We start from the raw sequence: 27,137 nt of genomic DNA on the forward strand, positions 1-27,137 counted from the left end.
GGCGTTGCCTAATGTTGTTTGCCGTAGCCATTCTTTGTTGCATGGCCTGCCTCTGAATGAAGCGATCCTCTCTTTGTGTGGTGACTCTGGGCCGACGAGAACGTTGTCGCTCCTGCACTCTTCCAGCTGCGTGGAATCTCTGTTTTAGTCTAATGATGACAGAGGGAGCCACTGCAAGCCTTGGGGCCACTTGCCTGGCAGCAACACTGTCTTGTAGCCATCCTATTGCCCTTGCTCTTTCCAAATTGCTCAGTTTTCTTCGTGGGGGCATGTTGCTACTGTGCATAATTGTGTCAGCGTGTCAACCTTTAAATACAAGGTGGTGAGCGATGTTAATAGCCAGGACCCTGTTGTAGCACGTGCATCACAACCTTTTGCCCTGGCATGCGTTCCGCAAACTTCATGGGGCTATAAAAAACCACCCTTTTTCTACCAAAATGCAGAAACTTTTGAGAAGTCACACAAAGGGAAATAACTCTGCCTGCCAAACAAAATTCTAGGTCAAGACTCATTGTTCATTTGTTAATTCAAACACATTAATCTTTTGATTATTATGTCGATGTTTAATTTTTTGGCAATTTTTTTTAATTAGATCCGTTTTTTCAACCGATCCTTAACTTTTTTTTGAAGAGTGTATGTATCACTAGATCTACATGCTTACATTGTCAGGTGTATAGCTAGCCCATTTCATCGCCTATACATAAATAACTGAATTACATCGAACAAGACACACGAATATGTCCGTTGTGTCACAATTGTGTCCATCGTGTCACGACTGAGATCGTGACACGATGGACCGTGACACGATGGACAAATTTCAACAAAAAAATTATGAATGCTCCCTGTTCCAAATTTGATTGCAATTTCAAATCTAGATAGTTAAGTGTCCCAAAGTCCCATGTATTGAATGTGATTTGAGCACATTTCAAGTTTTAATCACTATCACACACCCCGTGACACGATGGACATAAAATATTTTTAATACTCACTTTGACAACTTCAGGACACCAATAAAATAAGACGTAAAGGCCACGCGGCGATAGGTTTTTCCTGAAAGGAGGCGACAAAAGGGACGCGATCTTGGTTACATTTAAAATTACGAAAAAAGGGACCCGTCATTGTTTTTCAGTCGCGTTCAGTAAACGTGACACGACGGACATAAAAAGTGAAGACAGCATTTTTTGCTCTTTTATTTTCGTTTCATAAATAAAGTATAAAAGGACATTAAAAAAGCTGCTCACAGATCGGTTAGTGTTCTAAAAAACAATTTTTTGAATATTTTTTCATTCATGTACGATTTTTTTCTGACGATCTACAGACATTTGAAATTTTGCCTTCTAACCAAAAGACACCCATTTTTTGACACCCTCGCTTACTATTTGACTTTAAAAGGTATAAGGTAAACACACAAATAACGCAAAACTCTTTACCAGTTTGCGAAGGACATTTTGAAGAAGACATTAACCCGAATTTCAGTACAATCGGAGCACTGTGTGAAGCTCTGAATTTTTTTGAAGTTGAAAGACACGTTTTTGCCTCAAAATTGAAAAACCGTGATATGTCTGACAACTGACTCCACTCTTACTTTGACCCACCAGCCTCAGTCACTGCTGACAAGTGACATCACCACTCTTACTGGGCACCACAACCTCACTCTCACATCACCACTCTTACTGGGCACCACAACCTCACTCTCACATCACCACTCTTACTGGGCACCACAACCTCACTCTCACATCACCACTCTTACTTTGCCTCACCAACCGGCCTTACTGGGCTCTGACAACAAATTCTTCAGGCTCTAACACCACCAACATCACTCTGACACCACCGTTCTATTGTTGACGCCATTATGTTAACTCAAACACCACCAACCTCACTCTGACACCACCGTTCTATCGTTGACGCCATTGTGTTAACTCTGACACCACCAACCTCACTCTGACACCACCGTTCTATCCTTGACGCCATTATGTTAACTCTGACACCACCAACCTCACTCTGAAACCGCCATTTTATTTTTGACGCCATTATGTTTACTCTGACACCAACAATCTCACTCTCAGGATGAAACCACCATGCTTACGCTAACCGTGACCACCAACATCACTCGGATACCACCATTCGTTCTCTGACGTCACCACTCTCATGCTGTTACCTCCGACCTCACTCTAACTCCACCAGCCTAACTCTGGGCTCTGACAACAAATTCTTCAGGCTCTAACACCACCAACCTCACTCTGACACCACCGTTCTATTGTTGACGCCATTATGTTAACTCTGACACCACCAACGTCACCTTGACATCACCCCTCTCACTTTGCACCACTACTAACACCATCATTCTTCCTTGGTACCACCAACATCACTCCGACACCACCGCAACTTCACTCTGACATCACCACTCTTATTTTGCACCACTACTGACACCACCATTCTTCCTTGGCACCACTTACATCACTCCGACACCACCCGCAAGTTCACGCTCTGACAACACCACTCTTACCGGCTTTGCACCACTGACACCACCATTCTTCCTTGGCACCACTAACACCACTCCGACACCACCCGCAACTTCCCTCTGACATCACCACTCTTACTTTGCACCACTGACACCACCATTCTTCCTTGGCACCACAAAAATCGCTCCGACACCACCCGCAACTTCACACTCACATCATCATTCTTCCTTGACACCACCAACCTCATTCCGACACCACCATTTTTGGCTCACGTAAGTGTAGCCTATGCGATGATAAACTTTGTCTGTGCGTGTGTGTGAGTGTGTGTGTGTGTGTGTGTGTGAGTGTGTGTGTGATAGAAACCTTAACATTTCCGAGACTATGGATAAAGCTCGCATAAGAACATTACGTCTCGGTCAAAAGTGTTTGACGTGTGTGATAGAAACTTTAACATTTGAAGACGTCACATTATGACGTAAGAGGGTTAGACGTCACGCAAAGGAATTACTGAAAGTCTCGGTCATTGTTATTGTGAGCGGGCCGAGACTAGTTGGCAGATCCAGTGTCTCGCTTTCTTGCACAGTTTCACCTATGCTTACTGTGTGTGTGTGTGTGTGTATGTGTGACGGAGTGATTGAGTTTGTGTTACTGTTTGTCGATTTCTTACGTGAGCCTTGAAGGCTTCGCCTCTTGTTACATTTAGTCAAGTTTTGACTAAATGTTTTAACGTAGAGGGGGGAATCGAGACGAGGGTGTGGTGTATTATTATTATTATGGGGAGCTTATATAGCGCGAACCACAACTGTGCTCTCCGCGCTTTACATATTAATTTCTGCCGTTTGAAATGGAATTTTTTACAGACAGACAGACAAACAGACATTTTTTACACACAATATATAACGCATTCACATCGACCAGCAAACTTCAAGCCTATTAGGCGAACATTCACCTTTCACGGCCTATTATTCCAAGTCAAACGGGTGGACATTTTTATCTATGCCTATACAATTTTGCCAGGAAAGACCCTTTTGTCAATCGTGGGATCTTTAACGTGCACACCCCAATGTAGTGTACACGAAGGGACCTCGGTTTTTCGTCTCATCCGAAAGACTAGCACTTGAACCCACCACCTAGGTTAGGAAAGGGGGGAGAAAATTGCGGCCTGACCCAGGGTCGAACACGCAACCTCTCCGAGTCGCTTCCGAGCGCAAGTGCGTTACCACTCGGCCACCCAGTCCACAGTATGTGTGTGTGTGTGTGTGTGTGTAGAGCGATTTAGAGAAAACTACTAGACCGATCTTCATGAAATTTTACATGGGAATTCCTGGGTATGATATCCCCAGACATTTTTTTTCATTTTTTTGATAAATGTCCGATGACGTCATATCCGGCTTTTCGTGAAAGTTGAGGCAGCACTGTCACGCTCTCATTTTTCAACCAAATTGGTTAAATTTTGGTCAAGTAATCTTCGACGACGCCCGGACTTTGGTATTGCATTTCAGCTTGGAGGCATACAAATTAATTAATGAGTTTGCTCATTAAAGTTGTCATTAAAATCGATTTTTCGCAAACAGATTTAAAATTGATTGCATCGTATTCTTCATGACATTCTGAATCTAAAAATATATACATATGTCATGTTTACTCTTAAAATGTGATCACAATTAACGAAAATAGATTAATTAGTCTTACGATTAAAATTTAAGAAATCGATCCAAAAATGATTTCATCTTATTCTTTATCGTTTCCTGATTCCAAAAACATATAGATATGATAGGTTGTATTCAAAACAAGCTCAGAAAGTTAACACGAATACAGAAAAGCGCGCTTAATTCCTGCTTTGCACAATACGCTACCGCGCTATTCTGGCGTGTGCATATCACTGCGTTTTGCACGTGGGAGGTGAGCGATTTCCTTCTCGCGGGGATTGACGAAGCTGTACTGTCTTGGTGAAAAAAATACAGTGCGTTCAGTTTCATTCCGTGAGTTTGACAGCTTGACTAAATTTAGTAATTTCGCCTTACGCGACTTGTTAATCTTACACTACCAACTTAAACTGACTCTGACATCACCACTCTTACTTTGCACCACTGACACCATAACTCTTCTTTGGCACCACTAACCTCACTCTGACACCACCATTCTTTCTGTGACACCACCAACTTAACTTTGACACTACAACTCTTACTACTTTGCACCACTGGCACCACCATATTCTCCCTTGGCACCACCAGCCTCACGGCCCCGACACCCCCAGTCATTCAGACACGCAGATCACCAGCACCGGCACCAGCAACAACTTTATCATCCTCCTCATCACCATCATCGTCCTTGTCGTCGTCATCAACAACAACAACAACAACAACAACACAACAACAACAACAACAACAACAACAACAACAACAACAACAACAACAACAACAACAACTGATTTCAACGAATGTGACGATGTTCAGCATTATGTTTGTCTACTAAACTATTATTGTATATTCAACGAATTTACTTAAATTGAAGGTAGGAATGATGTTTTAAGAAGGCTTTCCTATATATTAAAGGGTCTGAGTCTACCTTTGATTTTTCCTATATATTAAAGGATCTGAGTCTACCTTTGATTTTTTTTTTATTGACACATCTGATTACTAAAAGTTTTACAGTAGTAAAAGCATTCTCTGTACCACAATCAAAAAAGAAATACTCATTCCCTAAAGACTGCTGAACACCATGCATTTTTCATGTAACCACGTGCACCGTTTTGCCCAAAATTCGCACAAAATTGCTATAATAAGGGCCTGAAAGCAACAAAAAAAAAAAAAACTAAAATGGTAACCCTATTCTTTTTTTTACATTAAATGAATGTGAATAGTGTCTATATCTTGCCCAGAAAATATTAGAGCACTCGCATATTCCTTATAATACCTATGATTTTTATTCCAAAAAGTAGGGGGTAGGGGTATAAAAGATGCTGCCACTCGAAAAAAAGCACGTTGACCTACAGTTTTCTTGTGTTTATTTTGAAGGTAAGATATCAAATATCCTGCTGCAAGAAAATCAGAGTGCTGTCATATTTTCTTTTGTCATTATGGTTGTTTGAACAACAAGATTCGCTGATTTTTGTAATTATTTCAACACAGGATGTCGTTATCGGTTTGAGTTTATTTTAATTTTTTGTGTCAATTGACATATTTTGTTACTAAAAAGCATATTCTACCTACCACAATACAAAAAAAGTACCCATTCACTTATTATGACTGCTGAACACCATGCATATCATATAACCACTGTTTTGGTCAAAATGTTCAGAAACTGCCGAAAAGAGGGCTTCATAGCAAAAAAACTAAAACGTTGACCCTACTTTTTTTTTACACTAAATTAATGTGGATGGTGTCTATATCTTGCCCAGAAAATATTAGAGCACTGTCATATTTTTGGTCAAATGCCGCGTATCCCTTTAATTCGTTATGTTCAAATGGTATGTTCAAAAATGCTCAATGGCTAGAGTTGAGGCAAAGCTTGCAAGTGAATCTGACACCGACTTTTCTTTTTATTTTAATGAGTAATTGAAGTAAAATAAGCAGTTCTACACTTCAGATTTAGGGTACATCAAGTTTGTTCGTCACTACATCCTGTCTTCTGTGTAATTTCATAGCACGAAACAAAACACATGCAGACGGTCAAAGGGAAGTAAGTGCAATCCAAAAAAGACTGGTTGCCGCCACTTCCTTCTCTTTGTTTTGCAGGTGGCGCTGTTTGACCTGCATGTGAAATAAAATGAATTCCACCAATTTTCTGCCAAAAACACCTAATCGGATTCATGAAAGTGGCATTTAATCGATCTGGTACCAGGTAAGCAACATTTTCTGTTTGACTGTACGGATGTTCAACGTGTTGTGCGAGAAAAACTGCGCAGCCGTGCCCCGCGCCATTGAAGCACTGGCAATGCACCCCGTCACGTCTTGTTCTCCGGCGTTGAACTTGGAAGTCGCCGCGTTGTCTTTCATGGCCTATCCTTTTCCTGTCTTCTCTTGCCGTAAGCTCTCGTGCGTTGGACTCCTGTTTATATTATTTCGCAATCGATTGTAGACATTGCCGTTTTTCCTCCTGCCGTTGTCGGTAATTATCATTGATTTAATGCTGGTTTTGAGCTAGAGTCAGAGCAGATGCCTTGTCTGCTGTCCATCAAAACAAAAGCCAGTTCTGGCAGTGGATGTTCGTGTTAGATGAGCGCCAACCTCTGCGTTTTTTGCGTGTGCGTTCGGTTGTGTCTGTTCTCTTCCTTCTGACGGTAGCAGGTTTGGCGTCAAGGACGGATAAAACTACACCTCATAGTCTCACGTCCATCTGAACTTGAAGACTCTCTCTGTAGTCTCAACCTCGGTCTCACAGTCTCAGTCTCAATCTCATCCTAGACCCCCCTACCCCCCATCCACTGTTAGAGTTTGACGGTTTACTTAAAGACTGAATTTGCTAACACAGTAGCAACAAATAGACTGCCAACGACCGTTCCAAAATTCAGATTCAAAGTTTTAAACACCAAGTATGTTAATTGTTATTGGGACGTTTAATTTGGGAATCAGTGAATGTAACGTTTGTTTTTTCACAAATTTAACATTCGAATAACACACCTTCCTTGTTTTTGTGTGTGGTTTTTTTAGTCCTTTTGATTTTGACATTTCTTTTATTTTTATTATAATTATACATGTTTAAAATTAGTTATTACCTAATTATTATGCATTGACATGAATGGAATTACCGTAAAATCCCTAGCATAAGCCCACCATCCAGCAAACGCCCACCCCCCACTTTGGGCCAAAAGTTGTGCACAGGGGTAACTACCTAGCAAACGCCCACCCTGATTTTTTCAAAGAGACTATAGGCTCACTTTCACTAGGATTTGTGCAGACTGTTCTAAAAGTCATCTTTTTCCCCTTCTTTACCTTTTCGTGTTTCTTTTCTTTTTTCTTATTCTTTGTCCCCTCTCCTCACTCCCACCCATCGTTCATGTTTTTTCGAGTTTCTCTTCTCTTTTTTTTCCTAAGTTTGTGGGTTTTTCTTTCTCAGAAAGATTGGGCCTTTTGAAGACAAAATCCAAGTTCAGTTAACGTTTCATTTCCAAAGACTATCGTGTAATTTCTTCCCTGTGCAGAAAGAAAGGGCTTCATTGGTGTTGACATTTCGACATTTCATCAAGTTTCTTTTTCCCGGAATTGTGTTGTTATTGTTTGTCCTTGCAAAGGTCTGGCGATTTTCTTTTTACTTTATAAATTTATATGAATGACTATGCTCGTGTTGTTTTCAGAAGAGCCAGTCCTTTTCTCTCTCTCTCTCTCTCTCTCTCTCTCTCTCTCTCTCTCTCTCTCTCTCTCTCTCTCTCTCTCTCTCTCATGGTTGGCCTTCTTTGCCTCAAAGTCCTTTTTTTCTTCTTTTTTCCTTCCCTTCTACTCACACGACCTAACTTACATGCTTTCGGGGTTTGTATTCACTCAATTACACGGTTGAGCACAAAACTTAGGTTGTGCAAAGGGGTCTATCCCTAGCAAACGCCCACCCCCCAATTTTGCCCTAAATCTGTGCACAGGGGGGGTGGGCTTATGCTAGGGATTTTACGGTACTTAAATGAGTTTCATTTTCAAGGATGTTCTGTAAAGTTCTATGCATTTCTTAGGTCAAGTGAAGTACATATATTATGCACAGCATTAAAACAGTTGAGTGACACTTGCGTAAACCTGTATGCTTGCAGCAGTGCTAAAGACAGTTTCTTGGTTTTGTTTTAAGCCCAAAGGCTCAGTGTTAATAGCGCTCCAAATGCAGGAGTGTTACTAATACATGTACTACATGTGATGCTTAGCAACATCGGTAGAATTTGATGTTTTTCTATCTTTTGGGGGTATTTTTTTTAGAAATTCCATTCTGTTTTGCAACTTTTATTAAAAACAAGTTAAAAAAGATAACTAAATCAAAGTGAGAGAAAACGTAGCTAAAATAAATATCTGGCAATAACGACATACTGCAAAGCTTAGTACTAACTGTTCTGTACAGCTGTTGCCACTATCTTTTTGGGGTATTTTTCAGAAATTCCATTCCGTTTTGCAACTTTTATTGAAAACAAGTTGAAAAAGAAAACTAAATCAAAATGAGAGAAAACTTAGCTAAAATAAATATCTCGCAATAACGACATACTGCAAAGCTCAGTACTAACTGTTCTGTACAGCTGTTGCCACTGAACATTTGGTTGTTTGCGGAATGGACTGGATACATTGTGCTGATAATAATAATAATAATTCTTCTTCTTCTTGCGTTCGCCGTCACACCATCAGTTTAGTCTGCGAGACGAATGACGTCGTGGCTTCCAGGTCTTGTCTGCTCCCATAGAGTTTGGTGCGGAGAGGGACTGATGCTGGCCACACTTTGTCTCTGATTGGTTTGAGTTGGGGGCATGTCATTAAGACATGTTCTGGAGTCTGGTCTTCCAGACCACAGGGACAGGTTGGTGATGGGGTCAGCTTCAGCTTCCTGAACATGTGGGCGTTGAGGCGACAGTGACCAGTTCGTAGTCGCATGATCACTACTTGCTGCCATCGTTCTAGGAGATGATATGCGTCTCTCGTGGATTGTGGTCGCATTGCTGCCTTCACGAGGGTTTTCTTTTCAGCGAAGCTGACTGGGTTGTCTGGTTGTTCCTCCCTGGCTCCGAGTTTGGCGAGCTCATCAGCTGTTTCATTGCCTGGAATTCCGCAGTGTGCTGGAACCCATTGCAGGACTACTCGTCGAGTCTTGGCAAGCTCCTGGAGTTTCTCCATCAGACGAGGAAGTTTGTTTCCTGCAAGGGCTTCCAAGGCAGACAGTGCATCGGAGAGGAATACAACTTGGGGGCATTCGCTTTCCGAGTCATGAATCATGGAGGCTGCTTGCATGATGGCCTGAACTTCTGCTGCATAGTTTGAGCAGTACTTTCCTGTTGGTATCCCTGCTGTGGAAGTGTGCCCCTCAGGAGATCTGACAAGTACACCTGCTCCTCCATTGGCCACGGCGTTTGTTGCTGAACCGTCTGTATACGCGTGGATCCAGGCGTCTTCAGGGTACCGTTCAGCAATCATGGCGAGTGTTAGGGTGCGCCTGGCAGTGTCGTTCTGGGAATCTCTTGAGGTAACGTAGGGGAGGACAGGCACAATACTGAGCAATGAAATTCTGACATGAGCATCAAAAATAAAAAATGCTCAGATGGAAAAGTCTATAACTGTAATGGGAGCTAAAACACAGCTTTACCGGAAATAAAAGTCAAAACATAATTGCCTTCATGTCTCTTTCCTTTATTGATCGTCAATCATAGGTATGCATGGACAATGATGTAAGTACTTGGTGGACACCAACTGCAAGATATTTCTATCAAGTTAAAACTTTTGGAATCTTTGATTTTGTCTAGTGTTTGAGTTACATTTTATCCATAAAATCCAGCCAGACAGCACCTACATTTTGTGTAAATCAATTGAGCAAGAAATAGTTGTTGTGAAGACACCATTACTTACATCATTTGGCAAGTCCATCATTTTTTTACAAGAACAAGATTAGGCAGCATTGTAATGCTGCTGATTTAATTGATCACCTTTCTGGTAGACCATGCAACACAACTGAAAACAAAAGTGAAGGCCTGAAAATAATATGGCAAGTGAATCAGATGTAGCGTAAGTTATGAAGACACCAAGCGTAAGTTATGAAGACACCAAAATTGTGAAGTCTGTTATGCTTGAATTCTAGTACTCTTGAAATCTAGTCTGATGTGTAAGAGGTTCCTGATACAGTTTGAAATGATCTCACTCATTCGATTCATTGCAACAATGGCAAATATTCACAGTTACAGGCAAAGTCTGAAAATTATTACGTAAGTTATTTTTGACACCTGAATTGTTGTGTCCAACATTACCAACATCATCAATTATCATCGTTTCACAACTGATTATTTTTCTTATTCGCTTGTTTTCTTTTTCTGTTTTCTGTAGCAGATAACATACGTAAACATGTTTTGATTTACATTGTATCTGCCATCTGCCACAATGAACTGAATTGCTGATTGCGTTGGTTCGAGTGACACGAAACGAAAATGGTGTCAGAAATACGAACGTAATCTAAAACAAGCCACACTATTAAAATGCAGGAAAATGTAACTAATATTTCCCCTTCACAGCTTTCTTTATACAAACTCGAAGAAACTTTAAGTCAATCACAAAAATATAAACTTTGGTTCAAGAAAAGGTCAAATTTTCCTGACGTTCGTATTGAAAGACACCAAGAAATGTCGGCAGAGTGGCGAGAATGACGAACGAAATCCACTAAGTTCAGCATCAATTTAAACAAATGCTGGTGATTTTGCATAAAACATGAACAAAAGTAGTTGCCTGTTGGGTAACTCAACTGAATACAGCAAAATCAATTAGGGATCGATGATTCTTGAAGTTCGTCTGTCTGAAAAACTCTTTGAGATGTCGTAAGTTTGCGCGAAACGCCAAAGACACGAACAACTTCTAGGTCAAAATACCTCCTCTCAATGCATTGTGGGAAAGGTGAAGGCCATTTATTCTTAATCTGTGGAAATTTCCGCAGTGCATTGAGTCGATTGACATTCGTTTGTGTGCCTGTGTCGACTTCGCGTTAGATTTTGGAAGTGCAAAAACGTAAGTAACGCAGTGACGCAAAACGTCGGATATTGCCTTTCACACATTCTTTCACAACGCTAGGTCTTTTGATTGCTTTTATTTGTGCTAGATTGTGTCATTTTATTCAGTAACTTCCAATTATCAGTGGAAATATCGAGTTGCATGTGAAAGATATGATGATGGTATGGACTTAGATCAGCGTGTGAAGTGAGACACGAAGCATTACTTACAGAATGCAATTTTTTCGTCCACGCTAACGACACATTATACGGTAAAGAAAGAAAATGAGCATATCTAATTGTTAAATACACTTAGTTTGACCAAAATAAATACAAACATGACACTACAAACTGCTTCACTTACCATTGTGCTTTCTCAAACAAGACCACTCATTTTTGTCAGGTTTCAGTGGCCATTTTAAGTTGTATTTTCAATGGAAAATAATCAAAAACAAAATAACCATCAACAGAAAAAATAATCTGTAAAATGATATTAATTCTTTATTCTCTCTTTAATCACAATACAACAACATTAACAACCAGAAGAAAACAGTTCTTTGCAAAAAAAAATCCAGAAAGTGGCTACCATTCATTTTGTACTTTTTGCTCAGTATTGTGCCTGACCTCAGGGGACTGTGGTGGAGATGTGAAGATTCTTGTAGTCTTCATTCCATGGCTGCGGCAGATCTGAGAAGCTGATTGGTAGTGCTGATGGAGGTACAGAGGCTTGGTGCTCTCTGGCAAGTCTCTTGCTTTCATGTAAGAAGCTGCTGCGCTTGAGGCGGTTCTTTGTCAGGTTATCCATCCTCTTCTTCATCGGATGTGCAGGCAGGCACTTGAATTTCTCTGTCTGAACCATGACCTTGGCGTCTCTTCTCTGACTGAGGGGTTGAATGGCAGCAACTTCTTCCATGGCCTTTATTGGTGTGGATCTCATCGATCCAGTAATGATCCTGAGGGCTTGGTTTTGGACCCTGTCCAGTGTCTGCTGGTGGGTCTTCGCTGCTGTAGACCAAGCTGTGGAGCCATACTCAAGATGGGGCCTGACTGCTCCCTGGTAGACTCGCTTGAGTATCTCTTCGTTTGCTCCCCAGCTGGTTCCGGCTAGCTTCCGCATGATGGCAAGCTTGCGCCTGGCCTTTGCTTCAGCATTGTGGATGTGGGGTTTCCAGGTCTGTTTCTTGTCAAAAGTGACACCAAGATATGTTGCCTCGTCATCACTTCTCAGGGGTGTGTCACCAAGCTTGATGGTTCCGGTCTTTTGTTTTGAGGATAGGGTGAAGAGTGTTGTGGAGGACTTTTCCTTGTTGATGGCAACACACCATTCATCTGCCCATGCCGCCAGCCGGTCAGCAGCCAGTTGCATCCTGTAAGTGGCAGTTGTGGCGTATTCCTCCTTGCACCACATCACCAAATCATCAGCATATAATGCAGCGTGGATACCTTTGGGAAGAATTTGTACAAGGTCGTTGATGAAGACCAAGAAGAGTGTAGGAGAGAGGACTCCTCCTTGTGGGACACCATGTCGCAGTAGTATTTTCTTGCCGACTCGACCGTTGACCGAGATTCTTGCTCTGCGGTTGTGAAGATAGGATCTGATCCATCGCAGCATGTTGCTTGCGATTCCACATCTCTGCAGTTTCACGAGGAGACCATCAGTCCAGACCTTGTCAAAGGCTTTCTGTAGATCAATCCAGGTGGCGAAGAGGACCTTCTGTTCCTGGAATGCATCTTCTATTTCTTGGGAGAGATAGGTTGCCTGGTCTTCTGTGCTGTGAAACTGTCTGAAGCCTGCCTGTTCAGGAGCCAGGATGTTCTCAGTCTCTAGATACCAAAGCAGGCGCTGGTTGACCATCCTCTCTAGGGTCTTCACAGTGCAGCTGGTCAAGCTGATTGGTCTGTAACTAGCAGGCTTCTTCTTGTCCTTTCCTTTCTTATGGATAGGAATCATGATGGCCTCTCGCCAAACTTGTGCCAGTTTGCCTGTGTCCCAGCTGAGATTGAAGACCTCCAGTAGTTTCAGGACAGCTGTGTTGCCTAGGTGCTTCAGCATCTCGTTCGTGATCCCATCTGGCCCTGGGGATTTCCTGGTTTTTAGTTTCCTCAAGGCAATTTGTAGCTCATGAAGAGTGAGGGGTTGCTTCATGGGTTCCACATCTGTGTGGTGTTGTGGACGCTCTCTCTGTTCTCTTCTTGCTTCTCTTTGTTGGACAGGACTGACAGGTACATTGCTCTCGTCTGCATAGTTGTCAGCAAGACGGTTAGCTGCTCGTCTCCCTGTCAGCATCTCTCCGTTCTCTTCCAGTGTCACATTCTGGCTTCTGTTTTCTTCATCATTGAGCTGTCCTACGACTCTCCACAGCTTCGTTCCATCTCTCTCAAGATTCAGCGCAGCGGTTTTTTCTCTCCAGCTTTTGCGTCTGGCCTGGATCTTTGCCTTGAGAAATTCAGCCTTTGTCTGCTGGAGCCGTAGGTGGTTCTCATCTGATGGGCTACTTTCTGCTGCCTGTCTGGCAGATTCCATCTCATCCTGCAGTTCTTGTAGCTGGTTGGTCCAGTATGGCTTGTACTCTTTGCGAGCACCTCGTGGGATAGACTCGTGGGCTGCTTGCAGGATGCAGGCGTTCAGGTCTCTGACAACGTTACTGATGTCTCTAATAATAATAATAATAAATGAGCATTTATATCGCGCAACATCATAACTTTACAATTATGCTCTTTGCGCTTGACACATTTAAAATTAAAACACAGTTATACAAGCATTTGTTATACAAGCATTTACATCTACATTCATAGTCCTTTTGATTTTGACATTTCTTTTATTTTTATTATAATTGTGCGTTAAGGTTGATCTGTCAGTAATTTGGTATTCATTACATTTTTGAAGAAATTACTTGTCCACCTGGCACACATGGTAATGGAAAAGTTCTTGGGTTTGTTTTCGTTATTGAATTCATGTGTTTGTGGTGTCATGTAAGCTCCATCAGTCCATGTACCAGTCCCTGTCAATTATTGTGCTTTTGATTTGGAGAAGAAAGGCTTTTAACAGTACATCCCTACATGTGAGTTGTGACAACTACCGTTGGCGTTGAAGAGAAGCAGCTAAATGATTGCTGAGACATTGTTTTTCCAAGACTCAGATGACAATAGGTCTGTTGGAGCTAAATTCAATATATCTGTATAGTAATGTTTGTTCTGTCAAAAGACCTCCTACATCACAGGGATGTCTCCCGCAGTGGGGCACTGCGGTTATGAAATTAAAGGCCCCTCCTGTTTTTGGAACCGCAGGAGCTTTCTAGTTTGCTGTTAGGTAGATTTTTGGTTCCTCTTTCCTGTCATGCTCTCTTTTTCTTCATGAATTCTTTTCTTTTTTCTGCCTTCTTGCTCATTCACCTGTATTTTTTCCAAAAATCTCTTCTCTTGCCGCTTGTCTCGCGATTCATGTATAGTTTAATCTGTTAGTGTTCTGATGTAAGTCCAGCAGTAGATAGGTTAAGCCTATTTTAACATACTGGAAACTGGTAATCTTCCAGTAGGTATTAATTTAGTTTTACTAAAGCCTGCTGGGACACAAGTAATGGGTTAGTGCATTTGTAAACAGGAATCGCTTGACAAGTGGCCCCCTTCATCCCCCCCTTCCTCGTCCTGATATGGCTCTGCGTAGTCGGCTGGACGTTAAGCAACAAATAAACAAACAAACAAACAAATCACAGGGATGTCATTAGGCGTCGGATATCGGACATAGACCGATTAAAAGGCTCAAATGTCCGATTCACTTAGCCGCATAGCGGTCAGATGTCTTATCGTTTTCAACTGAGCGCGGTCATTGTCCGATAAGAACTCCATTCCTTCGGACAGCGCGTTATTTGATAATTTTCCTTTCATAATAAAAATCTTTAAAAAGTGACCGAGCGCTCTCGCGTACAGGTGCACTGAAGTTGTGCAGTGCAGATCTTGCGTTTTCCGAACCGTTTGCGGTATGAGATGTTTGTGTACACCCGTCTTCTGACAGCACACTAAAGTTAGGAGTACGGGAGAAAACTTCAACTGACCAAGGCTCGCGTATGCTTTAATTTGCTTTGGGTTAGAGTTGAAACGCACGGCACTGAATTATGCCACTGAAAAAAGCTAAAGCCTGCCAAACAAACAAAAAAGCTGAACACGTTTGGCGTTTCAACGGCATCGTGTGCTACATTAGGGCCAAGAAGAACATGGGAAAACACGGCTAGCAATAGCATAATTCCAGAAAATGACAGCGCCAATGATAGTGTCACCGCTGAAACCTCCACAATCACGGAAAGTAAAGTTTCGTGACTTGAAGATGTACAACAGGACATTCTTTTAATAAGGTTAACTATTCATGTTGACCCTGTTTAGGCCACACAAAAAAATAGGTGTGGTTACGGTAACATAGCCAAAAAAAATAGGGTGGGAAGGTAGGCAATCACTTTTTTTTTTTTTTTAACTTTTTTTTCTAATGTGTACAAATTAAACCTACTTGACAGGGAAATAAGTGTGTGACTCGGGCGATTTTGCTTTCATTGCGTTTTCTGCACTGTTTTTTTTTGTTGTTTTTTGTGACAAATGTAATAAAAAGTTATAGGGTCGGCCCCTAAAAATAGGGTAGGTCGGGTTACCGTAACCACACCTATTTTTTTTTTAGGCCTTAATAGTAGTACTAGTTGGTTATAATTTGACAGCAAAGAGACCATCTATATAGGTAAACTGTTTTGTCGAATATGTCAAGAAAAAGCTCTAGCAGGAAATCATGCAGTTTGTGTGCCAATCAAAGTAAGACTAAGAGTGCTGAAGTTTTTGGTTGCTTTTTAGTTTGTTTGTTTCTTTTTTGTGTGTGTCCTGTTTGAAACAAAAGTGATAAAACAATATATACGTACACAATGTTGGTATATTGATATGTGTGGGTGATCATGATTTTGTGTTTTGCACAAAATTATAATGTCCTATTAAAATGTCTGAAAGCAGTCAAATTTCCTATTGATGCCGAAGAGCTCAGGACATTTGTCCTATAGGTATGAATTTGTGGCAACATCCCTAACATCAGTGTACATGTAACATGTTGTCAATACAGTCGAACTGGCCAGGGATCAGACCAGTGCGTCAGATCAAAACGTATGCGTCAGTGACTAAAGGCCACTGCTTAGAAAATACTCCCTCAAAGGAAAAGAAAAATCAAGTATGTTTAGCAACGATACTGCTTTTCACAAGGATCAAGTTTTTTAAATCAGAAATTTATTTTATTTTTCAAGTAAAAAACAAAAACAGTTGTAGTCCCTCAAGTGGAGGGTATACTGTTTGCCACAATGATCAGTGGCATGCACAGGGGGAAGTTGTTTGCACAGGTTCCTCTTCTAGTTTTTGTTTGCCTTAGAAGGAGAATGATCTGAAAACCACCTGTGGTGCAGTCTGTGCTCATTACTCACTGTTGTACAGGAGAACACACTGGGTTGGGTCTCTGTGTGGTGTGATAAGGGGGGAAACCCTGACTGGGAAAGAATGTGGGGAGGAGGTAGGCCGGGAGACTCTGGTGTATCACTGGTGTATAGGCCATTATTCAACTAAACAGGCCCCCAAGGCTTTTCCTGTGAAGTACTATTGTACACAGGCAGTGGGTGCTGTCTTACTCTTTAGTCTTACTCACTTACTTGCATAGTCTTAGTACTCAGTCATATCAAAGGAGAATGTGTCTTCAGTCTAGACTCTATGCAAACATGTATACCTTAAACTGACATGTCATGACCCTGAGGGAAGACCTGCAGTCCTTGTACCAACCCCTGTCTTCAGTGATTTACTGTTTGACACCAACATTTTGAATGCCAGTTGCGATAGATTGTCTGACTGTGCAGCAGCAGTAACAACTAACACACATTTATTTGCAATGGTTAAAATGTGGGGGTGTTATTCAGGCAAGATTTCATGAGAAACTGAAAAGAGCAGTATAGAGTTTACTTCAGATTGTAAAATCTTGATTTAAGGTGGGGTGTCTTCTGCTGTAAGGGTAACAATAACATTTATACATGCACTAACAGTAACAAAAAACACATTCATGACCATGTCAGACAAATGTATGTGTGGCCAGATTAGTAAAATGTATGTTAGATTTTCCCCCTTTGGTTCCCTTACTGAAGTTACTCTTATGTTTATAGAGTAAGTTATTATCAAGTGAATGTGAGGAGAAAAATCTCAAATGTAAAACTGAGTACACGTGACGTAGTTCTGCTCTGAGAGTAAGAGGAGCCCCAGATGTTTTTTTCCTTTTTTGAATAGATGTCTTTGATGACGTCATATCCGGGTTTTTGTGAAAGCTGAGGCAGCACTGTCACTCTCTCATTTTTCAACTAAATGGATTCAAATTTTGGTAAAACAATCTTCGACGAAGTCCGGACTATGGTATTGCATTTCAGCTCGAAATCTTAAAAATTAAATTAATTAGTTTGTTCGTTAAAGTTGTAATTAAAATTGAATTTTTAGTAACGGATTAAACAATGACTGCATTGTATTCCTCATCTTCTCTTGAATTCAAAACTATATAGATATTTCATGTTCACTCTAACAATGTGCTCAGAATTACAGAAAATAGGTTCAGTAAGTACTATATGGTCGCATGCTTCGCGGAGACGAGCGTGATCCGTCTTGGTATTGTTAGCCGAGACTATTTAAATGTACCTCGTAGTCTTGGCGATGACTGGTTTGTGGTGTTGATCATTTAGTTTGATACCGATTGACTAAATGATTTTATATCGCTTCACGCGACTTGTTTAATTTACCTTGGAAATGTTTCAAATTTGCTTATCTTTTACTTTGTTTTGTGTTGACACTGATGCTAAAACCATCGCTCCCTATTCTTTTTTTATCATTAAAAAGTGATTTCATGACAGGATGGCCACGCTGTGAACGGGGGCCATAGTGGGTGATTGTGGCCCGGGGAAGAGAGAACCAGCGCCAGAGAAAATGTTTTCTGTGCGAATTGTCAGCACCAGCCACTATCAGGCTGATCCACTGCAGGACTTGGATGTCTTGTACTCTTCGTTCCGGTCCAATGATGTTCGCAAGGTCCCCATACTGCGTATCTTTGGAGCCACCCCAGCAGGTTTGTAGCCCTCGTTTTTTTGATTGTGCGTGTATGTAAGTAGGTATTTCTAACAGTTTGATCAAACATATCAAAGGAGTCATATTCAAGATTTGTATGGAGTGAACATACTAGGAGTGAGCTAACTTTAGAAGCACTGATTTCTGCTGGATGATTTTTTGTTTCAACCAATTATCCTTTTAATACCAACAGGGAGGAGTATTGTTTAGTTAACCATGTGCACAGTTCTTCTCAAATCTTGTGTTCAAGTAAGATAAAAGCTTTAGTGAGAAGTCTCATGAGCAACTTAATTGACAAGGTATAGTCTGTGCCAAGTTAGTTTTAATGTGGTAGCTTTATTTGCTGTGAAGGCAGTTTTCTTTTCTAGTATTTGGTTGCAAAACTTTACAGTTAACAGCGAGACTAAATATAGTCATTTAGTGTTTGTACGAATTGTATGTATTGCACTGATACTACTGATAGTTTCTTTGATGAACTATGTATGCAGTTGTAAAGGTTTCTTTACGTTCATTGAATTTCAAGGTCGTCCATCTATTGAGTGCAGGATATAGGAGTGACTTCATCTCGGAATGACTGATTTCTCTCTGATGGTTAGCATGCTTCCTGTGTTGTGGTTGTGCAGGTCAGAAAACATGCATGCATGTGCATGGTGTGTTTCCCTACCTGTACGTGCCCTACGACGGGACACAGCCTGCAGACAGCTACATGCGGCGCTTTGCCGCCAGTCTGGACAAAGCCATTAACGTGGCCAATAACAGCAATGCCAATACACACCATGTCTTCAAGATCTCACTCGTCTCTGGCATGTAAGTGCATCATTTTTCTCCACTTCCAATTGGGTTACCGAGCAGTGGTTAGTTTTCATTTGGAAGTCATCTTGTTGTTTGCAAAAATAAAACCTTGACTGTTTGACAGCTGTGGATGTTGTGATCTGTTGAAACTTTACCAGTTTTTTTAGGCTCGAGACAGACCTTTGAACTTAGTGTCCGCTTTATACATGTAAACCTAAAAATTTTCGCATCTGCCTTATCCCAGCGAAGCTGAAGGTATCCCATGAACGCTATACTGTAATCGACTTGAAAAATGTTCATGCCGATAATACATGATAAAGAAGGATTCTTAGTGACCTAACTGAGGCTACAGTTGGAGATGGAAGTTCACCAAAATTGGGAACATACTAACTAAAATACGGTGGGTGCCGACCAATTCTTCGATTTTTGATCCAGGGCCAACCCAGAGCCGCTTTGTTGGGGTAGAATTTCCGAGACTACGGCAATATGCTCACTACGTCAAGATGTTTTGACGTCAATGCAGCGTGACGTCATCCTCTCTCTTGCGACTTTCTCTCGCGCGCGTGGCTTGTGTGTGTCTGCATACATGTTTGTGTGCACATGTGTGTGTGTGTATAAGGGTGTTTTAGTGTGGTTGTCTATGTGGCATTGTGCGTGTGAGTGGTGCGCGCATGTGTGTGAGTCTGTATAAGAGAGAGTGTGAGTGGGTGTATAACTGAGAGAGAGAGATAGATAGATAGATAGATCATGTAAGGGTGTATGTGTTTGACTGTGTGTATGTGAGGTTGTGCTTTGTGAGCATGAATGTTGCATGTGTGTGTGTGTACACATGGTCTCTATCACTTTGTCACTATTTCTTTCTCTTTATATATTTGTGTCTAAAGTTTTCTCTCTCTCTCTCTCTCTCTCTCTCTCTCTCTCTCTCTCTCTCTCTCTCTCTCTCTCTCTCTCTCTCTCTCTCTCTCTCTCTCTCTCTCTGAGCCTATGTTGCCTTTCTGAAAGAGGTTTGTGTGTGTGTATCGGGGGGGGGGGGGGTGAAAGAGGTTTGTGTGTGTGTATCGGGGGGGGGGGGGGGGGGTGAGAGAGAGAGGGGGGATTTGTCCTTCGCTGGGGTATGCAGTGCCTTGGCATTGCAGGTCCACTTAATTTTCTGACTTTTTCCTTTCAGCAGATTGTATTCTCTGTGTGTTGTACTGGTAGTGTACTATTTCTTTGGTGTGGACCCCCCTGTTGGTAATGTACTGTTTGTGTGATGTGGACCCCCAGCACCTACAAGTAGTGGTATTCTCAGGGCCCCTTCCAGTTCCATTCTATTGATCAGCCCTGTGTGTCACTCAGGCTGGCACTGCTTAGCAGGCATGTCCGGCACTGGCCACCACCACCACCCTCACCACTACCCCAGCCTGCCCTTCTCTCCTACCCCTCCCGGCATTATTGATTACTGCCAGGCTGCCTCTTCCTTGTCACTTAACCTCCTGTCTCCCCACCCACCCCCCTCCGTTCTTCCCACCTCCGCCCCTACCCACCCTCCTGTTCTCCAATTTACCCTGTCTCCATCCACTAGCCTCCCACAGTCCTATTTCCCTGGTGCCACCCATCTCGGCCTCTTTGCCCAACACTTTCTGATTATAGCTGGTGGGAAGAAGAGGAGAAGATGGCTGCAGACTTTTGCTTAGCCTTCTCTTTTTTTCCTCTCCCTTTGACATCTCCCACCTTCACCACATCCACCCTCCCCCCTCCTCCCCTTTCCTCTTTTCCTCCCACCCACCCAGGGCGATCCTTCATGGCTTGTCAGCTGGGTCAGGCCATGGCTCTTGGTTGCCTGCGCACTTTCCTCATCATCCCCCCTTCCCTGTCTCCCCAAAGTAAACTTGCCTCATTGGGATCAAAATTCTCAGTCTGTAACCGCGGCAATAGAATCATCAACTGGACTTAGGTGGTTAATTCCATATCAGCTGTTGATGTTCCTACGGAAACCAAAGAAAATGTATGAAAGTTGCACTCGGCGCCATGGAGAGAAATGGAACGGCCAGGGCTGGACATCTGATGGAGTCCTTGGGGGGATGTGAGGGCGAATAATTGTTCTGGTTACGGGCAGTGATGGAGATTATTGATTCCAGCAAGTGGTGGGAAGCATTTCTCAGTCTACACCACTGATATTGGGTTACTAGTATACATGCCTTCTGAGATGGTAAGTAACAGATTTGTGTTTCTTCCAGTGGGTTCAGTATTATTCAGTTTGATAATCACCTGCTCCAGCAAATGTTTGTCTGGCTGCTGGGTCCTTGTTTGGTCAGTTGGTTCTTGATGACTGGTCAGTAATAAAAACATTGTTGTTGTTGTTGTGCAGACCCATGTATGGTTACCATGGTGAAGAACAGCAGTTCCTGAAAATTTACTTGTACAACCCCAACTCTGTTCGCAAGTAAGTATACATTTTTAACTCTAAATACAAAATTAACAGTTCAGTGTGAAAGAGAACAGGTTTATTGGGCTTTGCTCTTTTGGTGGCTGTGCTCAATACTTCAACCATTATATTGCACCTTTGAAATTGATTGGCGATGACTTAAACTAACTTAAAGTTCAGGACACACAGACTGTTAGTGTAATCCTATTTTAGCTTATGCTCCGTTTACTTTTGGAAGTGTAATGGGAAAATGATTTGATGCCAAAGTTGTCAAAGTGCTTGTGTGAAGGTGCCTTCAAACTCTTGCTTCCTTACATTGGAAAGTGATGAATGTTCTTGTCTGTCACAGGTCATAGTTTGAGTCACAGGTCATAGTTTGAGTCACAGGTCATAGTTTGAGGAAGTACAATGTACATGTAGCAATAATTATGTTTGTTCTGAAGTATGGACTGTGTTGTAAGAGTGAAGATTGTGAAAGTGTGGGTGATAGTTTTCACACATTTTTTGTTAGTTTTTTTTGTTTTTTGTTGTTGCATTTTTAAAATATCTTTGTTTATTTAATTTAATTTTAATAATTGCCTTAGGGCAGCGGATCTGTTGCTGGGTGGAGCGGTGATGAACAAATCCTTCCAGCCCCATGAAGCTCACATACCTTTCCCCCTGCAGGTTGGTGTTTATTTGCCAGTCTTCTCTTGGTGGCTGCACTTTTTTGTGTGTTTTTGTTTATTATTTGTGAAAAAGAAAATAGCCAAAGTACTGCAAAGCGGTGTGGAAATGTTCACCTGTGACCAGTGAAAATATGCTCTGTAATTGTTTAAATGTAAGGTGAGGAAACACCGGGGTTGTTTTGTTTTGATTCCTTTAGATTTATTTGCAGTAGAAAAGTTAAATTGCTCCTGATTCTGGATAGTGTCAGGTCAGGGAGTGATAGTGTTTGATTTGATTTAAGTTTTATTTGAATTTTGTCCATTTTTAGTACTGTTTGTAATAAGCTCTGTATTAAGAATTGAAATGTAGGTGGCAAGGTTTTTTTTTAACATCTCAGATCTGTGCCTATGCTTTGTTTTGCAATGTTGCTTTTGTTGGTTTATATTTTTAAATAATTTCTCCCCAGTTGTTCATTGACTACAACCTGTATGGCATGAACCTGATCAACGTTGGGGCTGTCAAGTTCAGAAGGTCACATAAAGGAGACGGTGGTAAGTTCAGTTTGGCTGTCTGTGTTTGTGCAGTTATGCTTTACTCTCAGACTATATGGCTGCAACATGATTACAAAAGATCTTCAGGATTTTTCTTATGTTAGGCAAAGGTCGCATAGTGTTGACTGCATTGTTTCCGCTGGGTTAACGAAGAAGACGAAAATACCCTTGCACTAATGAAATTACAAACCAACACTTGTCTGGTTGTGATATTCTGCATCTAATCTGTAATGAGTTGAAACGTCCTTGAGGGTATGTGTGTGTTTGCAACTATGTTTATGTGTGCAAATGTGTTTAAGGATAAGCTGTCTGTTTTCAGATGCAGAGCGATCTAAAGTGTCCAAGTCACCAGGGAGTGACAACAGTACCCCAGACGGCAGTCAAGGGGATGGTAGGGGTGGATGCGCCAGCACCCCCACCTTCCTCCGCACTCCTAGCACCAGCAGTAGCGGCAACACCCCCTGCGTCACCTACTGGGATCCTGATAATATACCCAGGTGTGTGTTGCTGTTTATGCTCACGTGTAAAACTGCTTCTGTTGACCTAAACATTGGTACACTGGAACCTTGCTTTAAAACTTCCAGAAATCAGCAAGTATGAAGTGTAAAAATGGAAGTCATTTTTGACTGGAGGTATATTTGCAGAGGTTATGAAGAGAATATGAGAAAAAGCCATTTTGTAAGAAGAGGAAGGTTTTGAATGAGAGGGTCTTACAAGGGAGGTTTCTTTGCACTGTGTTACTGCTTGACTCAACTTGTCATGTTTTCAGGTTAAAAGTACCGTAGGTGCCCCCCGCGGGTTAGGGGGAGTCCCATATTGGTTGGGACGAGAAAGAATTTACCCGATGCTCCCCAGCATGTCGTAAGAGGCGACTAACAGATTTTGTTTCTCCCTTTACTCTTGTTAAGTGTTTCTTGTATAGAATATAGTCAATGTTTGTAAAGATGTTAGTCAAGCAGTATATAAGAAATGTTAAGTCCTTTGTACTGGAAACTTGCATTCTCCCAGTAAGGTCATATATTGTACAACGTTGCAAGCCCCTGGAGCAAATTTTTGATTAGTGCTTTTGTGAACAAGAAACAATTAACAAGTGGCTCTATCCCATCTCCCCCCTTCCCTCCGTCGCGATATAATCTTGAACGGTTGAAAACGACGTTAAACACCAAATAAAGAAAGAAAGAAAGTACTGTAGGTTTTTTTTTAATTGAAAGGCATTTGTATTTATATTGCTTCTCCATGAGGGGTAAGAGAATAGGCACCACATTTAGAGAGTTCTATACCGGACAAGCATTAACTATGACTTGTTTCAAAACGCATTTCTTACTTTACTACAAACCTAAGAATTTAAAAATGTGTTTGATAGTTACTGTGTTGGAACTCACTTCTGTTGGCTGTGAAGATTTGGCAGATTGTGTCATATTTTGATGGCTTGTTCCAGTGGGAAATTTGAAAGAAGGAGGAAACTGGTTGGTTTGTGCAGACCTGAAAATCAATAAGTGGGGGGAAGGTCCATGGAGTGAAGCCTAATACCTCTGAAATTCCTGGAGGGGTTGTGCTGTGGTGTACATTTCACTGTCTTTATCTTTAAGGCACCCATTAGACAGGCTGCCAGACAGACAAACAGGTGTTATGACGCTTGATCAGACATATATATATATATATCCTTTGTCATTTTTGTCCGTCTTTTATCCTTCGATGGCAAATACTGGAGGAAAAGGAAAAATACAGTTAACAATGTTTGTTTTTTTCTAATTTAGTTTTTACCTTATAATTTCCGAACAGCATGTGTGATTTTTTAATTTTTTTTCAAGAATGTTTATTTTGTGCGTTTGCAGTGAAATGCTGTTGGCAGAAAATGTGGAACGCCAAAGTGTGTGCGAGCTGGAAGTGGACATTGTGGCTGCCGACATCCTCAACAGGCGAGAAGTCACAGGTTTGTAGTCACCTCCACCCCACAATATTGATTAGTTTGTTTCGGATTTTGTTTGCTTGTTAAGGACCCATCTGTTTTCAAAACAGAGCATTTTTGGGTTGTTTTATGTTGTATGTGTGTGTTTTTTCTTTTTTATAATCATTATTTTTCAGAGGAACCAAAAATGACTTCGAAACATATTATTTGGTCTTTGGATATAAATTTTTAGTTGCTGACCTGTAGTTGTATTGAAATGCTTCTCACATGCTGCAGTAGCTACCTGGCTTAGTTGAGCTTGCTATTACCACCAATATCCCCTTTTCTTATTTTTCCTTTGTTTATTTTTATTGTCATCATTTGTTGCGCTTGTTCAGATAACATGGGCAGCAACCCTGGACTTGCTGCATTATGGGAAGACGAAAGACAACGCAGACGAGATGCGGGGCAGGCGTCCCAGATCACACCCCCGGACTCTCAAGGTGACCTTTATGTCCTGATTAGGCCTCTGAATTTGTGGTACATTTACACTGTTCTGAAAGTTTAATTGTTACTTTAATTACTGAGGATTAGGATTCAAGAAATCAAATCTTTTAAAGGCTTGAATATATTACGTGTAAAATATTCATTTCTTCTTTGTTCAGCTTAACTCATTTCTTTTATTGTTGTTGAGTAGGACTCTTTTGTCATATTTTTGAATAAAGATAAGTCTTTACTGTCTCTCTTTCTGTCTCTTTGTCTTTCTCTGTCTCTCTCACACACACACGCAAACGCGAACACACACCCTGTGTATGTGTACAAGAAAGATGACAGGTGTTATAGAAGGATGAATCAAAATAAAGCACTATGGGTTGTTCAAAAGCCAACCCAAATAGCTCCTTTTGTTGCTGTTTGTCACAAGGAGAATATTCAACAATTTCTTGTTCCTTTGTGCAGAGCATCATAACGTGGAGGCTTCTGAGAGTGAGCGAGAGCTGATGGAGAGATTGGCTGAGATCGTACAGCAGCAAAGACTTCTGAGGTAGGTGTCTGCTGCAAATACAATAGAGTAAAAATAACACTGGTTTTAAGCTTCAGTCACATACGCGATTCAATCGTTGAGATTCAATCGCGCGATTCAATCTTGAGCCGATCGCACATCACATCGTAGGCCATTGACCCGTCACACGATGAACGATAGACGAACGATTGACGAACGATAACTCCACGCGAGCGGGGCGGAAGTGACGTGTCACAGTGAACACGGCAAACGCGCTTTGTGAGAGCAGACGCTAATGTTCCAACATCCCTCTACCTTTCTGAAAAATACCTTTCAGCATTACGCCTTTGCGAGAAATAAAGTTCCCAGACAGTTGCAATTAATGTTTCCCGACCGCTGTACACGCCTAAAACGTCTCCTTTATATCTGAGTAAGAAACTGTTCTTCCAATAAGTTTTGAATCGACGAAGAGACGTCCGCCACTGTCCGCCATTTATTACGTCACGGCGTGAAGGCTGCAACAACGCGTTCTGATTGACTCTGCCCCTGCGATTGACTGACGACTGGGTCGCAGGAATAGAACAAGTTTTAAAGCTCAAAGCTACGAGGGAATCGCATGAGACTGAGTCGCGGACTTGTCGTAGTTATTTTCCACGACTCGAGTCACCCGTGTGACAGGGTAAATCGTACGATTGAATCGCGCATGTGACGGTCCCATAAGTGGCTAGAGGAGTGAGGCTTCTCTTGGCCATCAATCTGTTACTTCAATGCTGAGAAAATATTTTTGTGTCATTCACAGGAGAAAAGCATATACGTACAACTACATGTATACATACGCACATCTCAAACAAACCAATGCACAACCAAGGGCAGAGAGATTAGATAAAGAAAAGTCATGTCAAAAGTTCAAGCAAACTTGTACCCATTCAGATAAATAAAGCACTTCGGTTAGCAACCTTTCATAAACTTTCATTATCTTTTTGTAAAGGATGAGCCCGGATACAAAAAAGCGCCTATGTTTTTGTCGCAGCAGGTTTTTAAACTGCTGTGGCGAAAGTCAAATATGACTTTCATACTTTCTCAATTATCTTCCAACACAGGCCTTATTGTGCAAGTTACTAGGCAGGCAGATGTATATGTTCACTGCTATACCACATATTAGAAAGTGCCATTGTTATTGTTGTAATTCTGCTACCACCAAACTCAGTTGTCTTTAATTGGTTAATCTTCAGTCCTTTGTATCAGCTTTCCTTTCAATGAGTTCTCACCTGTGCCGTTTTGTTCCAGTCGTAGCGAGTCTGAGGAGTCATCTGTGTCAATGGAGGACTCAACTCTCACCCCTGAGGATATGGCCTGTATTCCTGCCTCACAATTGGAGGACCACTCGCAGTCAGTTCACGGTAAGAATCAGGACTTATTTTCACCCTATGCCTATATTAATGCGAAGTTACAGTCGAACCCACTTAAAACGAACACGCTAGTTACGAATTTTGACTTATAACGTATTAGTTTTAAGTTCCCAACTGAATACCTCTTTCTTCATGCTTAAAAAAAATGCTTAAAACGAATTCTTTATAACGAATTAAATTACATATTCTTACGCAACTCACATAGAAAGCATTAACTTCAGTTAAA

The 27,137-nt window shown here is 41.5% G+C and overlaps 2 protein-coding genes across 2 annotated transcripts in view; one reads left to right on the forward strand and one right to left on the reverse strand.

The window, feature by feature from the left end:
* Positions 1 to 4,723: 4,723 nt before the first annotated feature.
* Positions 4,724 to 9,556, reverse strand: LOC138961220 (ribonuclease H-like). Its single transcript, XM_070332820.1, has 2 exons — positions 8,909 to 9,556; positions 4,724 to 4,792 (listed from the first exon to the last, which is right to left on the reverse strand). The coding sequence occupies exons 1-2, from the start codon at positions 9,554 to 9,556 to the stop codon at positions 4,724 to 4,726; spliced, it is 717 nt and encodes a 238-aa protein (XP_070188921.1).
* Positions 6,180 to 27,137, forward strand: part of LOC138962522 (uncharacterized) — a 58,829-nt gene continuing 37,871 nt past the window's right edge. Inside the window, exons 1-11 of the mRNA XM_070334360.1 lie at positions 6,180 to 6,305; positions 18,006 to 18,217; positions 18,840 to 19,023; positions 21,359 to 21,433; positions 22,000 to 22,081; positions 22,530 to 22,614; positions 22,934 to 23,111; positions 24,450 to 24,547; positions 24,901 to 25,005; positions 25,460 to 25,544; positions 26,790 to 26,902. Coding sequence (XP_070190461.1) covers positions 18,079 to 18,217; positions 18,840 to 19,023; positions 21,359 to 21,433; positions 22,000 to 22,081; positions 22,530 to 22,614; positions 22,934 to 23,111; positions 24,450 to 24,547; positions 24,901 to 25,005; positions 25,460 to 25,544; positions 26,790 to 26,902 — 1,144 coding nt within the window. The 5' untranslated portion in view covers positions 6,180 to 6,305; positions 18,006 to 18,078. The remainder of the gene's footprint in view (positions 6,306 to 18,005; positions 18,218 to 18,839; positions 19,024 to 21,358; positions 21,434 to 21,999; positions 22,082 to 22,529; positions 22,615 to 22,933; positions 23,112 to 24,449; positions 24,548 to 24,900; positions 25,006 to 25,459; positions 25,545 to 26,789; positions 26,903 to 27,137) is intronic.

This window comes from Littorina saxatilis, linkage group LG3 (assembly GCF_037325665.1).
Source record: "Littorina saxatilis isolate snail1 linkage group LG3, US_GU_Lsax_2.0, whole genome shotgun sequence".
In the NCBI taxonomy this organism is placed as follows: Eukaryota; Metazoa; Mollusca; class Gastropoda; order Littorinimorpha; family Littorinidae; genus Littorina; species Littorina saxatilis.